Source organism: Mobula hypostoma, chromosome 7 (assembly GCF_963921235.1).
Source record: "Mobula hypostoma chromosome 7, sMobHyp1.1, whole genome shotgun sequence".
NCBI lineage: Eukaryota > Metazoa > Chordata > Chondrichthyes > Myliobatiformes > Myliobatidae > Mobula > Mobula hypostoma.
Window position 1 is genome coordinate 188,414,706 of NC_086103.1, and position 15,173 is coordinate 188,429,878.

Consider the following 15,173-nt stretch of genomic DNA (forward strand, 5'->3'; position numbering starts at 1 on the left):
AGGAGTTGGACAGTATTGATTGGAAAAGAACACTGGCAGGGATGATGGCAGAGCAGCAATGGCTAGATTTTCTGGAAACAATTCAGAAGACACAGGATTATACATCCCAAGGAGGAAGAAGTATTCTAAAGGAAATGTAAAGCAACCATGGCTGATGAATAAAGGAACAGCAGTTATAATGGGTGACTTCAATCTACATGTAGACTGGGTGAACCAAATTGGTAAAGGTGCTGAGGAAGAGGATTTCTTGGAATGTATGCGGGATGGTTTTTTGAACCAACATGTCGAGGAACCGACTAGAGAGCAGGCTATTCTGGACTGGGTTTTGAGCAATGAGGAAGGGTTAATTAGCGATCTTGTCGTGAGAGGCCCCTTGGGTAAGAGTGACCATAATATGGTGGAATTCTTCATTAACATGGAGAGTGACGTAGTTAATTCAGAAACAAAGGTTCTGAACTTAAAGAGGGGTAACTTTGAAGGTATGAGACATGAATTAGCTAAGATAGACTGGCAAATGACACTTCAAGGATTGACGGTGGATATGCAATGGCAGGCATTTAAAGGTTGCATGGATGAACTACAACAATTGTTCATCCCAGTTTGGCAAAAGAATAAATCAAGGAAGGTAGTGCACCCGTGGCTGACAAGAGAAATTAGGGATAGTATCAATTCCAAAGAAGTAGCATACAAATTAGCCAGAGAAAGTGGCTCACCTGAGGACTGGGAGAAATTCAGAGTTCAGCAGAGGAGGACAAAGGGCTTAATTAGGAAGGGGAAAAAAGATTATGAGAGAAAACTGGCAGAGAACATAAAAACGGACTGTAAAAGCTTTTATAGATATGTAAAAAGGAAAAGACTGATAAAGACAAATGTAGGTCCCCTGCAAACAGAAACAGGTGAATTGATTATGGGGAGCAAGGACATGGCAGACCAATTGAATAATTACTTTGGTTCTGTCTTCACTAAGGAGGACATAAATAATCTTCCAGAAATAGTAAGGGACAGAGGGTCCAGTGAGATGGAGGAACTGAGCGAAATACATGTTAGTAGGGAAGTGGTGTTAGGTAAATTGAAGGGATTGAAGGCAGATAAATCCCCAGGGCCAGATGGTCTGCATCCCAGAGTGCTTAAGGAAGTGGCCCAAGAAATAGTGGATGCATTAGTGATAATTTTTCAAAACTCGTTAGATTCTGGACTAGTTCCTGAGGATTGGAGGGTGGCTAATGTAACCCCACTTTTTAAAAAAGGAGGGAGAGAGAAACCGGGGAATTATAGGCCGGTTAGCCTAACGTCGGTGGTGGGGAAACTGCTGGAGTCAGTTATCAAGGATGTGATAACAGCACATTTGGAAAGCGGTGAAATGATCGGACAAAGTCAGCATGGATTTGTGAAAGGAAAATCATGTCTGACGAATCTCATAGAATTTTTTGAGGATGTAACTAGTAGAGTGGATAGGGGAGAACCAGTGGATGTGGTATATTTGGATTTTCAAAAGGCTTTTGACAAGGTCCCACACAGGAGATTAGTGTGCAAACTTAAAGCACATGGTATTGGGGGTAAGGTATTGGTGTGGGTGGAGAATTGGTTAGCAGACAGGAAGCAAAGAGTGGGAATAAACGGGACCTTTTCAGAATGGCAGGCGGTGACTAGTGGGGTACCGCAAGGCTCAGTGCTGGGACCCCAGTTGTTTACAATATATATTAATGACTTGGATGAGGGAATTAAATGCAGCATCTCCAAGTTTGCGGATGACACGAAGCTGGGTGGCAGTGTTAGCAGTGAGGAGGATGCTAAGAGGATGCAGGGTGACTTGGATAGGTTGGGTGAGTGGGCAAACTCATGGCAGATGCAATTTAATGTGGATAAATGTGAAGTTATCCACTTTGGTGGCAAAAATAGGAAAACAGATTATTATCTGAATGGTGGCCGATTAGGAAAAGGGGAGGTGCAACGAGACCTGGGTGTCATTATACACCAGTCATTGAAAGTGGGCATGCAGGTACAGCAGGCGGTGAAAAAGGCGAACGGTATGCTGGCATTTATAGCGAGAGGATTCGAGTACAGGAGCAGGGAGGTACTACTGCAGTTGTACAAGGCCTTGGTGAGACCACACCTGGAGTATTGTGTGCAGTTTTGGTCCCCTAATCTGAGGAAAGACATCCTTGCCATAGAGGGAGTACAAAGAAGGTTCACCAGATTGATTCCTGGGATGGCAGGTCTTTCATATGAAGAAAGACTGGATGAACTGGGCTTGTACTCGTTGGAATTTAGAAGATTGAGGGGGGATCTGATTGAAACGTATAAGATCCTAAAGGGATTGGACAGGCTAGATGCGGGAAGATTGTTCCCGATGTTGGGGAGGTCTAGAACGAGGGGTCACAGTTTGAGGATAGAGGGGAAGCCTTTTAGGACCGAGGTTAGGAAAAACTTCTTCACACAGAGAGTGGTGAATCTGTGGAATTCTCTGCCACAGCAAACTGTTGAGGCCAGTTCATTAGCTATGTTTAAAAGGAAGTTAGATATGGCCCTTGTGGCTACAGGGGTCACGGGGTATGGAGGGAAGGCTGGGTTCTGAGTTGGATGATCAGCCATGATCATAATAAATGGCGGTGCAGGCTCGAAGGGCCGAATGGCCTACTCCTGCACCTATTTTCTATGTTTCTATGTTTCTATGTTTCTATGAAAGAAGTCAAAGCCAACATAAAAGCCAAAGAGATGGCATATATTAAAGCAAAAAGTTGTGGAAGTTAGATGATTGGGAAGCTTTTGAAAAGCAATAGAAGGCAACTAAAGTCATTAAGAATGTAAAGATGGAATACGAAAGTAAGCTAGCCAATAATAGTGAAGAGGATACCAAAAGTTTCTTCAGATATGGTAACGTATAAAAGAGAGGCGAAGGTGAATATCAGACTCCTGGAAAACAATGCTGAAGAGGTAGTAATGGGGACAAGGAAACGATAGGTGACCTGAATAAGTATTTTGCGTCAGTCTTCACTGTGCAAGACACTTAACAGTATGGTGGATGTTCCAGCTGTCAATAGTTTTCAATAGGTATATTTTATGTCAGAGAAATGTATACAATATACATTTCGCAAGCATCCACAAAAACAGAAGAGTGCCCCGAAGAATGAATGACAGTTAAATGTTAGAACCCCAAAGCCCCCCCAGTGGCCCTCCCTCCCATGCGTAAACAGCAGCAAAGCAACGATTCCCCCACCAGCAAAAAACCATTTGCACCCGCCACTGTGCGCTCGTGTGCAGCAAAATATCAATAATGTCACAGACTTGCATTCCCCCAAAGACTACTTGTTCACCTGGTAATTCAACATACCTCAAGCTCTGTCTCTCCCTAAATTGGGAAAAAGAGGTGGCCCTGTTTCACAGCAAGAGGGAGACATTAACAAAACAACTTGCTGATTTATGGTCTGAAAAGTCTGTTGCCTCGCTTTTTCCGAACTCTGTGCCCAAAGAATTCGGGGCACTGGGTACACAGTCAGTAGCCAGCTCGCTGCTTTCGATCTTCCATGTACTCTCATGACACATCAGATGACGGCAGCACCGGCCTCGAATCCTCCTGCCTCCAGAGCCATGAAAATCCGGCACCCTGAAAGTGTGCTAGTCTTCCAGGCCGCGTCCTTGGCATGTTGAAAAGTGGCTGGTCATGGTGCCCTGAGAGTGGGTCCCACTTCCGTAAAGAACCAAAGTCAGCATATAACTCCAGGTCAGGGTCTTCAAAAGAACCCTGAAAAGGAAAAAAAATTGATATTAAAGATGGAAATAGAGCTGAAGATGCAAGCAGAGGAGTCGCCGTTAGGTGCCATCGTCCTAAGCTCTGCCCCTCAGGGGTCATGTGTGGTTACTGTTACTAGGGAGAAGGTTCTTAGGAATCTGAAAGTTCAGAAGGTAGATAGGTCACATGGACCAGGTGGTGTACACCCCAGGGTTCTGAGAGAGGTGGCTGAAGTGACTGTGGAGGCTTTAGTAATCTTTCAAGAATCACTAGATTCTTGAATGGTTCTGGAAGACTGGAAAATTGCAAATGCCACTCCACTCTCCCACACAAAAGGGAGAGAGGCAGAAGAAAAAAAAATTATAGGCCAGTTAGTCTGACCTCAGTGGTTGGGTAGATGGAGTCGATTATTAAGGACGAGGTCTTAGGGTACTTGGAGGTATGTGTAAATCTAGGCTGTAGTCAACATGGTTTCCTCAATGGAAAATCTAGCCTAACTAATCAGATGGAATTCTTTGAAGAAATAACAAGCAGGATAGACAAAGGAAAATCGATTAATGTTGTGTACTTGGATTTTCAGAAGGCCCTTGACAAGGTGGCACATATGAGGCTGCTTAACAAGCTACGAGCCCATGGTATTAGTCTGACTTCAGGAAAGATTCTAGCATTGATAAAGCACTGGCTGATTGGCGGGGGCAAAGAGTGGGAATAAAGGGAGCCTTTTCTGGTTGGCTGCTGGTGACTGGTGGTGTTCCACAGGGGCCTTTGATGGCACTGATTCTTTTTGCGTTATACATCAATGATTAGGATGATGGAATTGATGCCATTGTTGCAAAGTTTGCAGACAATATGAAGATAAATGGAGGTGCAGGTAGTTTTGAGGAAGTAGAGAGGCAGATAGAATACAATGTCAGGAAGTGTATGGTCTTGAACTTTGGTAGAAGAAATGAAAGGTTGATTATTTTCTAAATGGAAAGAAAATAAAAAAGAAAACTGAGGCACAAAGGGACTTGGGAGTCCTTGTGCAGGATTCTCCAAAGGTTAATTTGCAGGTTGAGTTTGGCTGAGGAAGGCAAATGCGATGTTAACATTTATTTCAAGAGGACTAGAATATAAAAGCAAGGATGTAATGTTCAGACTTTATAAAGAACTGGTGAGGCCTCACTTGGATTATTGTGAGGAGTTCTGGGCACTTAGAAAGGATGTGCTGAAACTGGAGAGGTTCAAAAGAAGTCACAAAAATGATTCCAGGATTGAATGGCTTGTCATATGAAAAGCGTTTGACTCTGTGCCTATATTCACCAGAATTCAGAAGAATGAGGAGTGACCTCATTTCAAATTGTGAAAGGCCTTGACAGTGTGGATGTGGAGAGGGTGTTTCCTGTGGTGGGAGAGTCTAGGACCAGAGGGGACAGCCTCAGGATAGAGGGTCTCTGTCCTAATTGGGCTAATTCTGCTCCTATATCTTATGGTCTTATGATCTAAAATGAAGCACGATAAGATAAAGAACACAATAATAAAAAATACATAATTCTTCCTCATCTCTGTTCTAAAGTACTATTCTGAGGCAGTGCCCTTTGGTCCTGGACTCCCCCACTGTAGGAAACATTCTCTCCACATCCATTCTATCTAGGCCTTCTGATATTCAATAGGTTTCAAAAGCCCTTTTAGTTCTTGTGGCCAGTCTCCATATAATATGGTGTGGAGGGTGGGCAACGTTGGTGGGGTGAGTTCTACCAATGCAACACCCAGGGCTGCAGTTACCCTGCGGTCCTGATGTTGAGAGGGAATGGTGGGTGGGGGTGTGGCTGGTGGCATCCAGCTGCGTGTTCAAGGTCTGCATTACGGGACGTGCAGTGCTAGGACATGTGAATGAATATTCAGGTGGTGAGCTGCATTATTGTTATGTCAGTTGCAGTGTATTGCACTGGTGCCTGGTGCTATGTGATTGCTTCATAGGGCCTAGAGCTGCTTAATTCAAGTTCAATTTCAAGTTTATTGTCATCTGACCATATAACCAATGTTCCTCCAGACCATGGTCCACCTATAAAACATATTTCACACACAGCACATAAAACAAAATATTAACCATAGAAACCATAGAAACTACAGCACAGAAACAGGCCTTTTGGCCCTTCTTGGCTATGCCGAACCATTTTCTGCCTAGTCCCACTGACCTGCACACGGACCACATCCCTCCATACACCTCCCATCCATGTATCTGTCCAATTTATTCGTAAATGTTAAAAAAGAACCCGCATTTACCACCTCATCTGGCAGCTCATTCCATACTCCCACCACTCTCTGTGTGAAGAAGCCCCCCTAATGTTCCCTTTAAACTTTTCCCCCCTCACCCTTAACCCATGTCCTCTGGTTTTTTTCTCCCCTTGCCTCAGTGGAAAAAGCCTGCTTGCATTCACTCTATCTATACCCATCATAATTTTATATACCTCTATCAAATCTCCCCTCATTCTTCTACGCTCCAAGGAATAAAGTCCTAATCTATTCAACCTTTCTCTGTAACCGAGTTTCTCAAGTTCCGGCAACATCCTTGTAAACCTTCTCTGCACTCTTTCAACCTTATTTATATCCTTCCTGTAATTTGGTGACCAAAACTGAACACAATACTCCAGGTTCAGCCTCACAGGTAAGTTAATAAAATATAATTCAAAATGCATGTAATGCACAGTACAGCTAAATAGTGTAGAGTAACACACAAAATGCTGGAGAATCTCAACAGGTCAGGTGGAATCTATGAAAATGAATGTATAGTTGACATTTCGGCCTGAGATCCTTCTTTAGGACTGAGCAAAATAGTGAACACCTTGCAGATTGCTGTGCTGCGTGGGTGGCATTGATCCTTTGCTCTACTGATGATGCCACTTGCTCTCCCACTCTTTCCCTCCACCCGCAGTGCACCAAACAGCTGATCTCGGAACGTTTCGGACGGGGCTCTCGTACTGTCGACCTGGAGCTGGAAGCGCAGATCGAGGTGCTCAGGGACACCAAGCGCAAGTATGAGAATGTGCTGCGTCTGTCGCGTGCCCTCACCACTCACTTTTACAGCCTTGTGCAGACCCAGCGAGCCCTGGGAGAGGCTTTTTCCGACCTCAGCCAGAAATCCCCAGAGCTGCAGGTGAGCGAGTAGGGCTTGCAAAACGTTTCATGAGCAAGGGTGCCAGGTGCGGGGACGTGGGAGAGCAGAGGGGAAACTGGGCTGTGGTACAGAGAGAGGAGAAAGGCAGGGGTGAGCAAGGGAACACTGAGTGCAGGGAGGGTCTGGGATATATGTATTTATATTTATTGTGTGCTTTATCTTATTGTGGTTTTTTTGTGCTGTATTGGAGTAACAATTCTTTTCTCCTGTTGCTCCCTTCCACATTCCCCCCACGGGGGTGTGGCCATGCCACTATAGCGTAGGGGTTAACACAGTGCTACTACAGTGTGGGGTATCAGAGTTCAATTCAGGCGTCATCAGTAAGTAGATTGTGCACCCTTCCAGTGTTCGTGTAGGTTTCCTCCCACATTAGTAGGTGAATCTGGGACCAGAGGGCACAGCCTCAGAATAGAAGAATGTCTCTTTAGAACAGATATAAGAAGGAATTTCCTCAGCCAGAGGATGGTGAATCTGTGGAATTCATTGCCATGGACAGCTGTGGAGGCCAGGTCCTTGGGTATATTTAAAGTGGAGGTTGATAGGTTCGTGATTAGTCAGGGCATCAAAGGTTATGGGGAGAAGGCAGGAGAATGAGGTTGAGAGGGATAATAAATCAGCTATGATGGGATGGCAGAGCAGACTCAATGGGCCAAATTTTGCTCCTATGTCTTATGTCTTATTCTAAAAACCTAGCTGAATTGGTGATTGTAAGTTGTCCTGTGATTACACCAGTGTTAAGTAGGTGGGTTGCTGGGTGATGAGGCTTGTTAGGCCAGAAGGGCCTGTTCTACACTGTTTCTCTAAATAAATAAATGTATGTTGTGTGTGCCCTCACCCCATCCCTCCAGGAGGAGTTTGGATACAACGCTGAGACTCAGAAACTACTCTGCAAGAATGGGGAGACACTACTTGGTGCTGTCAATTTCTTTGTGTCCAGTATCAACACCCTTGTCAACAAAACCATGGAGGATACTCTGCTCACAATCAAACTCTTCGAGAATGCCAGGTCTGTCTGGGGTTCCCCTCCTCAGGGTGTAGGGCAGGTTGTCCTTGGGTTAATCACGCTTGCTTCAATTGTAGCCGTTCAGATAGCAATGATGAAGGAAGTTAAGAATTTGAATAGAAGACGAAAGTGAGACTATATGTAGAACCCTATAGCACAGGAACACAGTCAGCCAACAGTACTGTGACAAAGAAATCAAATGTCCAACTAAATCAAATCTCCCCTGCCTACACAATGTCTATATTCCTCCATTCCCTGCACATCATGTGTCCATCTAAAAGCTTCTTAAATACCTATAAGACAATAAGAAATAGAAGCAGAATTAGGCCATTCGGTCCATCAAGTCTGCTCCGCCATTCTATCATAGCCTTTCACACTTTGACCAGTCAAGAATTTATCAATCTCCATCTTAAATACACCCAATGACTTGGCCTCCACAGCCGCCTGTGGTAACGAATTCCACAGATTCGCCATCATCTGGCTATAGAAACTCTTCCTCATCTCTGTTACAAATGGACATCCCTCTGTTCTAGGCTGTGCCCTCTGGTATTAGCCTCCTCCACTATTGGATGCATACCCTCTATATTCATTCTATCTAGGCCTTTCATATTCAGTAGGTTTCAATGAGACCCCCCCCCCCCAATCCCTCTCACCTCTACTGGTTTGCCTCTACCAGCACCCCAGGCAGGGCATTTCCGGCACCCACCACTCTCTGTAAAAGTAAATTGCCCCGCACTTCCCCTTTGAACTTGCCCCCTCTCACCTGGTATTAGACATCTCAACCCAGGGATAAAGATACTGTCTGTTCACTCTATCTAGGCCTTTCTTAATCTTATAAACCTCCATTACGTCTCCCCTCAGCCTCTGCTCCTCCAGAGAAAGCTCATTTGTCCAACCTTTCCTAATGGCATATGCTCTCTTATCCAGGAAGCATCCTGGTAAACCTCTTATGCACCCTTTCCAAAGTCTCGACATCCTTCCTGTAATAGGGCAACTGGAGTTGCATGCAATACTCCAGATGTGGCCTAAGTAGAGTTTTAAAATTCTGCAACATAACTTCTTGACTTTTGAACTAAATTCCTTGACTAATAAAAGCAAGCATGTCATGACCTTCCTAACCATCCTGTCAACCTGCATAGTCACTTTCCGGGAGGCATGAACTTGGACCTAAGATCCCACCGCTCATCAACACTGTTAAGGGTCTTGCCTCGACAGTGTACTGTCTCTTTACATTTGATCTCCTATAGTGCAACACTTCACATTTAGCTGGGTTAAACTCCAGCTGTCAATTCTCCTTCCATATCTGTAATTAGATTTTAGTAAGACATTTAATAAGGTTTCCCATGATAATCTTCATACAGAAAGTCAGGAGGCATGGGATCCAGGGAAACATGGCTTTGTAGATACAGAATTGACTTGCCAATAGAATTCTGAGGGTTGTTGATGGAGCATATTCTGCCTGGAGTTGGGTGACCAGTGGTGTTTCACAGGGATCTGTTCTGCAACCCCTACTCTTTGTGATGTTTATAAATGACTTGGATGAGGAAGTGCAAGGGTGGGTTACAATTCCTACATGGAGGACTTTGAGGAGAGAGTTCTGAGTTCCTCGCCCTTATGCCACAAGTGCTGCTTCAGATACATCAAAGACACTTTCGTTGTGTGGCCTCATGGACTTCAGTCACTCCAACAGTTCCATGACCATCTGAGCAGCATACATCCAAGCGTTCAACTTATGATGGAGTTGGAGAAGACTGGTTGCCTCCCATTCATGGATATTCTAATACAATGGAAACCGGACAGTAGCCTCGGACATGGCATTTATCAGAAACTCACTCACACAGACTTTTACTTCAACAATAATAGCCACCATCATGCCTCCCAATGTAAAATGGTTCTTCGTACTTTAATTAACCATGCAAAAACTATTTCAGACCAGAGAGTCTCCCCGAGGAAATAAGATGATTACACGTGATGTTTCTACAGAATCGCTACAAGCTGAGGGAAACCAAGTGGGTCCTTAAAAGGGTCAGTGGAAAAACCAGGAAACCTAACACAAAGAGGAACCCATCGCTACCCCTGTCTCCCCTATATTTCCATGGCTTCTGGAAGGATTGTCAGGATCCTAAAGAAATATCAGATTAATATCATCCACAAACCTGTCAGGAAGCTCAAATCACAGTTTATGCAGATCAACGGTGACCTGGTTTACAGGATACCATGAATGCAGAGCGATATATATCGGCCAGACAGAATGCATAGGGGAAACCCGCATCAGGAGATGTATCCGTTGGGGTTACCTGGAGAAATCGGTGTTAGCAGAACATTGCATTCATAATGGCCATAGGATTGAATTTGATGCAAATCTCCTGTGCCGTGCCAATGGTTTTTGGGACTGTCTGGTAAAGGAAGCCATTGAAATAAAACTAGAGGAAAAGAATTTTAACAAAGACAAAGGTCTCCCTCTGTTCTACCAGTCTGTTTTTGCTCGTATAATATTCTGCGTGGCAGTGTGTTGGGGAAATGGCATCAACATGGGTGATACCTACAGGCTCAATAAACCGATTAGAAAGGCTGGCTCTTTTATTGGAGTCAAACTGAACCCTGGATACTGTGCTAGAACAATGGACCCTGTGGAAAATCCTGGCAATTCTGGACAATGTTTCTCACCTTCCGCATGCCACCTTGGCTGAACAGAAGAGCACTTATAGCAATAGACTAAGACAACTGTGGTGCTGCAAAGAGCCCTATATGAGGTCATTCTTACCCTCAGCCATTAGGCTTTATAATGAGTCAACTTATAGCCAGGGAAGTAATGACAACCCCCCACCCCCCATGTTAGACAGTTTGAGGTAACTTTTATTTTATTCTTTCTTACTTTTAATATTTGTATATCTATACACTTGTAATGCTACTGTGACACTGTAATTTCCTTTGGGATCAATAAAGTATCTATCTATCTTTCTATCAGTCGAAGTAAGAACTGGAATTCAATTGAAAATAAGGTGGGAGAGTTGAAACCTGATTGGATGAGAACTAACCAATTAGGAGGGACAGACTATGGGGGTATAATAACCATCAGGTTAGATAAACACGGGCGTCATCAAAGCGTTGGTTATAATCAATGCCTGTACCTGGCTGGTAGCCTGAGAAGAGTTTATTCATCATATAAGCTGGGACAGCACTAGATCCTTTTTCAGCAGGTTACAAAGTTTGCAGATGACATGGAGGTTGATGGAGTTGTGGATAGTGCAGAAGATTGTTGTAGGTTGCAGTGGGTTATTGTGAAGATGCAGAGCTGGACTGAGATATGGCAGATGAAGGTAATCAAGAGTGTTAAGATGCATTTTGGAAGGTCGAACCTGAACACAGAATACAGGGTTAGTGGCAGGATTCTTAGCTGTGTGGAGGAACTGCGGGGTCCAAGTTGCCACGCATGTTGATTGGGTGGTTAAGAAGGCATGTGGTGCGTTGTTCTTCACTAGTTGGGGAATTTGAGTTGAAGAGCTACAAGGCAATGTTGCATTGGTGTTTCCACACCAGGCTATGATGCAGCCAGTCAATTTTCTCTCCACCACACATCTATAGAAGTTGGTCAAAGTTTTAGATGTCATGCCAAATCTCCGTAAAGTCTGAAACACTGCCGTGCTTTTCTCGTAATTGCACCGATGCTGGACCCTGGCCAGGTCCTCCGAGATATTAACACCCAGGAACGTAGTTGGTAACCTTCCACCTCTGATCCTCCAATGAGGACTTGCTCATGGAGCTCTAGTTTCCTCCTCCTGAAGTCTATAATTGGTTCCTTAGTCTTGCTGACATTGAGTTTGTCGTTATTACACCACTCAGCAAGATTTTCAGTCTCCCCTCCTATATGCTGATTCATCATCACTTTTGATTTGGCCTACATCAGCAAATTTGAATATGGCAATGGAACTGTTGCACTCACACCCATCATTGCAAAGTGCTTTGAGAGACTGGTTCTATCACATCTGAAATCTTGTCTGCCCTCTACCCTGGACCCCCATCAATTTGCCTATTGCACCAACAGGTCAACAGAGGACGCCATCTCCACGGCACTTCACTCTGCCCTGACCCACCTGGACAGTCCCACTCTTACATCAGAATGCTATTCATTGACTTTAGTTCGGCATTCAATACTGTTATCCCCTCCAAGCTGATCGCCAAACTTCGCCAGCTTGGTATCAGCTCACCCTTCTGCAATTGGACCTTGGACTTTCTGACTAACAGACCCCAATCAGTTAAGTTAGACAACCTCTCCTCCTCCATTCTCACCCTGAATACCAGCCTACCTCAAGGCTGTGTGCTGAGCCCTCTTCTGTACTCCCCTTTCACCCATGACTGCGTTCCTGTACATGGTTCTAACTCCATAATCAAGTTCGTAGACGACACCACGGTGGTTGGCCTGATCAGAGGGGATGATGAGACAGCCTACAGGGATGAAGTCCAGCACCTGGCGGCGTGGTGTGCTGACAACAACCTGGCCCTTAACACAGAGAAGACCAAGGAGATCATTGTGGACTTCAGGCATGCTAGGAGCCACACTCACTTCCCCATCTACATTAATGGAGCTGTAGTAGAGCGTGTATCAAGCTTCAAATTCCTTGGTGTCCACATTTCCAAGGATCTCACCTGGTCCCTGAACTCCTCCATCCTGATTAAAAAGGCACAACAGCACCTTTATTTCTAGCGGAGCATCAAGAAAGCTCACCTCTGTCCCAGGATACTGACGGACTTTTACCGCTGTACCATTGAGAGCATACTCACCAACCGTATCTCAGTGTGGTATGGCAATTGTCCCGTATCGGACCGCGAAGCACTCCAGTGTGTGGTGAAAACTGCCTAGCGGATTATCGGCACCCAATTGCCCACCATTGAGAATGTCTACCATAAACACTGCCTGGGCGGGCGAAAAGCATTATCAAGGATGCATCTCACCCTAACCATGGACTTTTTACTCTCCTCCCATCCGGTAGGCGCTACAGGAGACTCCACTCCCACACCAGCAGGCACAGGAAGAGCTTCTTCCCTGAGGCTGTGACCCTGCTGTACCTCGCATCACAGCGCTAAGCAGTATTGCACCCATATTGTACTGTTTCAGTACTTTATATGTGTGTGCTGTAGCATTTCTTCGCAGTTATTTTGTTATACTTTTTATTCGCAGTTATTTTGTAAATAACACTATTCTTTGCATTTCTGGTCAAATGCTGACTGCATTTCATTGGCTTTGTATCTGTACTTGGCACAATGACAATAAAGTTGAATCTAATCTAATCTAATCTTAACCACATAGTCATAAGTGTAAAGTGAGTGGAGCAGGAGTCTAAGCACACAGCTTTGTGGTGCACTGTGCTGATGCAGATCGTGGAGGAGGTGTTGCTAATCTGAACTAACTGAGGTCTGCAAGTAAGGAAATCCAGGATCCAATTTCACAAGAAGGTCCACAAACATGAGAAGATCTGCAAATATCCGAAGCATCAGCTGTTTACTCTTTTCCATAGGTGCTGCTTGGCCTGCTGAGTTCCTCTAGCATTTTGTGTGTGCTGCACAAGAAGATAATGAGGCCAAAGTCTCGAAGCTTATTGATTAGCTTTGAATGGATGTTGGTATTGAATGCTGATCTGTAGTCAGTTAAGAGCATCCTGATGTGTGCATCTCTCCAGAGTCGAGTAAAGCGCCAATGAGATGGCATCTGCTGTGGACCTCTTCCAATAGGCAAATTGACCATAAGGTAAAAGAATAGAATTAGGCCATTTAGCCCATCAAATCTCATCCATTATTCCTCTCAGCCCCAATCTCCTGCTTTCTCCCATATACCTTCATGCTTTGACCAATCACAATCTATCAACCTCTACCTTAGCTATTTGTAAAGACTTGGCCTCTGCCTGTCGCAACGAATTCCACAGATTCACCACTCGCTGGCTAAAGAAATTCCTCCTCTTCTGAATTCTAGTGATTACAGTCACAGAGCCATCAAACGCTCTTCATATGAGAAGCTATTCAATTCTGGAATCATTTTCGTGAACCTCCTTTCTACAGTGTCAACACATCCTTTCTAAGATAAGGGGCCCAAAAATGCTCATGATACTCCAAGTGAGGCCTCACCGATACTTCATAAGTCTCAACATTACTTCCCTACTTTTATATTCTAGTCATCTTGAAATGAATGCTAACATTGCATTTGCCTTCCTCACCACAGACTCAAACTGGAAATTAATCTTTAGGGAATCCTGAACAAGGACTCCCAAGTCCCTTTGCACCTCAGATTTTTGAATTTTGGCTCGATTTAGAAAATAGCCTACTCTTTTATTTCTTCTACCAAAGTGCATGACCATACACTTCCCAACAGTTATTCCATCTCAAACAAGAGAAAATCTGCAGATGCTGGAAATCCAAGCAACTCACACAAAATGCTGGAGGAATTCAGCAGGCCAAGCAGCCTCTATGGAAAAGAGTATAGTCAACCATTTCAGGCTGAGACCCTTCGTCAGTCCTCCACATATCTTCAGATTGTCTGCAAACTTTGCAACAGAGTTTGCAAAGATAACTTTGCATCAGTTCCATCACCCAAATCATTGATATCGAACGTAAAGAGAATCAGTCCCAACACAGACCCCTGTGGAACACCACTAGTCACCGGCAACCAATCAGAAAAGGCTGCCTACATTCCCACTCTTTGCTTCCTGCCAATTAGCCACTGCTTTGTCAATGCTAGAATATTTCGAATAATAACATGGGTTCTTAACTTGTTAAGCAGCCTCATCTTTGGCACCTTGTCAAAAGTCTTTTGAAAATCCAAAATACACAACATCAACTTATTCTCATTTGTATGTCGTGCCAGTTATTTCTTCAAAGAATTCCAACAGATTTGTCAGGCAAGATTTTCCCTTGAGGAAACCATGCTGACTATGGCCTATTTTATAATGTGCCTCCAAGCACCCCGAAACTATAGCCTTAACAGTCAACTCCAACATCTTTCCAACCACTGAGGTCAGACTAACTGGCCGATAATTTCGTTTCTTCTGCCCCTCTCCCTTTCTGAAGAGTGGAATGACATTTTCAATTTTCCATTCCTCTAGAACCATGCCAGAATCAATTGATTCTCAAAAGATCATTACTAATGCCTTCACAATCTCTTCAGCCACCTCTCTCAGACCCCTTTGGGTGTACACCATCTGGTCCTTGTGGTATATCTAGCTTCAGATCTTAAAGTTTCCCAAGAACTTTCTCCCTAGTAATGGTAACTTCATCCACTTCTGATCCCTGAC

The 15,173-nt window shown here is 44.3% G+C and overlaps 1 protein-coding gene across 5 annotated transcripts in view; it reads left to right on the forward strand.

Moving 5' to 3' along the window:
- Positions 1 to 15,173, forward strand: part of LOC134349855 (arfaptin-2-like) — a 139,280-nt gene that overhangs the window by 84,644 nt on the left and 39,463 nt on the right. For all 5 annotated transcript variants that reach the window (XM_063054808.1, XM_063054809.1, XM_063054811.1 and 2 more), the window contains exons 5-6: positions 6,645 to 6,866; positions 7,736 to 7,893. In XM_063054808.1, coding sequence (XP_062910878.1) covers positions 6,645 to 6,866; positions 7,736 to 7,893 — 380 coding nt within the window. The remainder of the gene's footprint in view (positions 1 to 6,644; positions 6,867 to 7,735; positions 7,894 to 15,173) is intronic.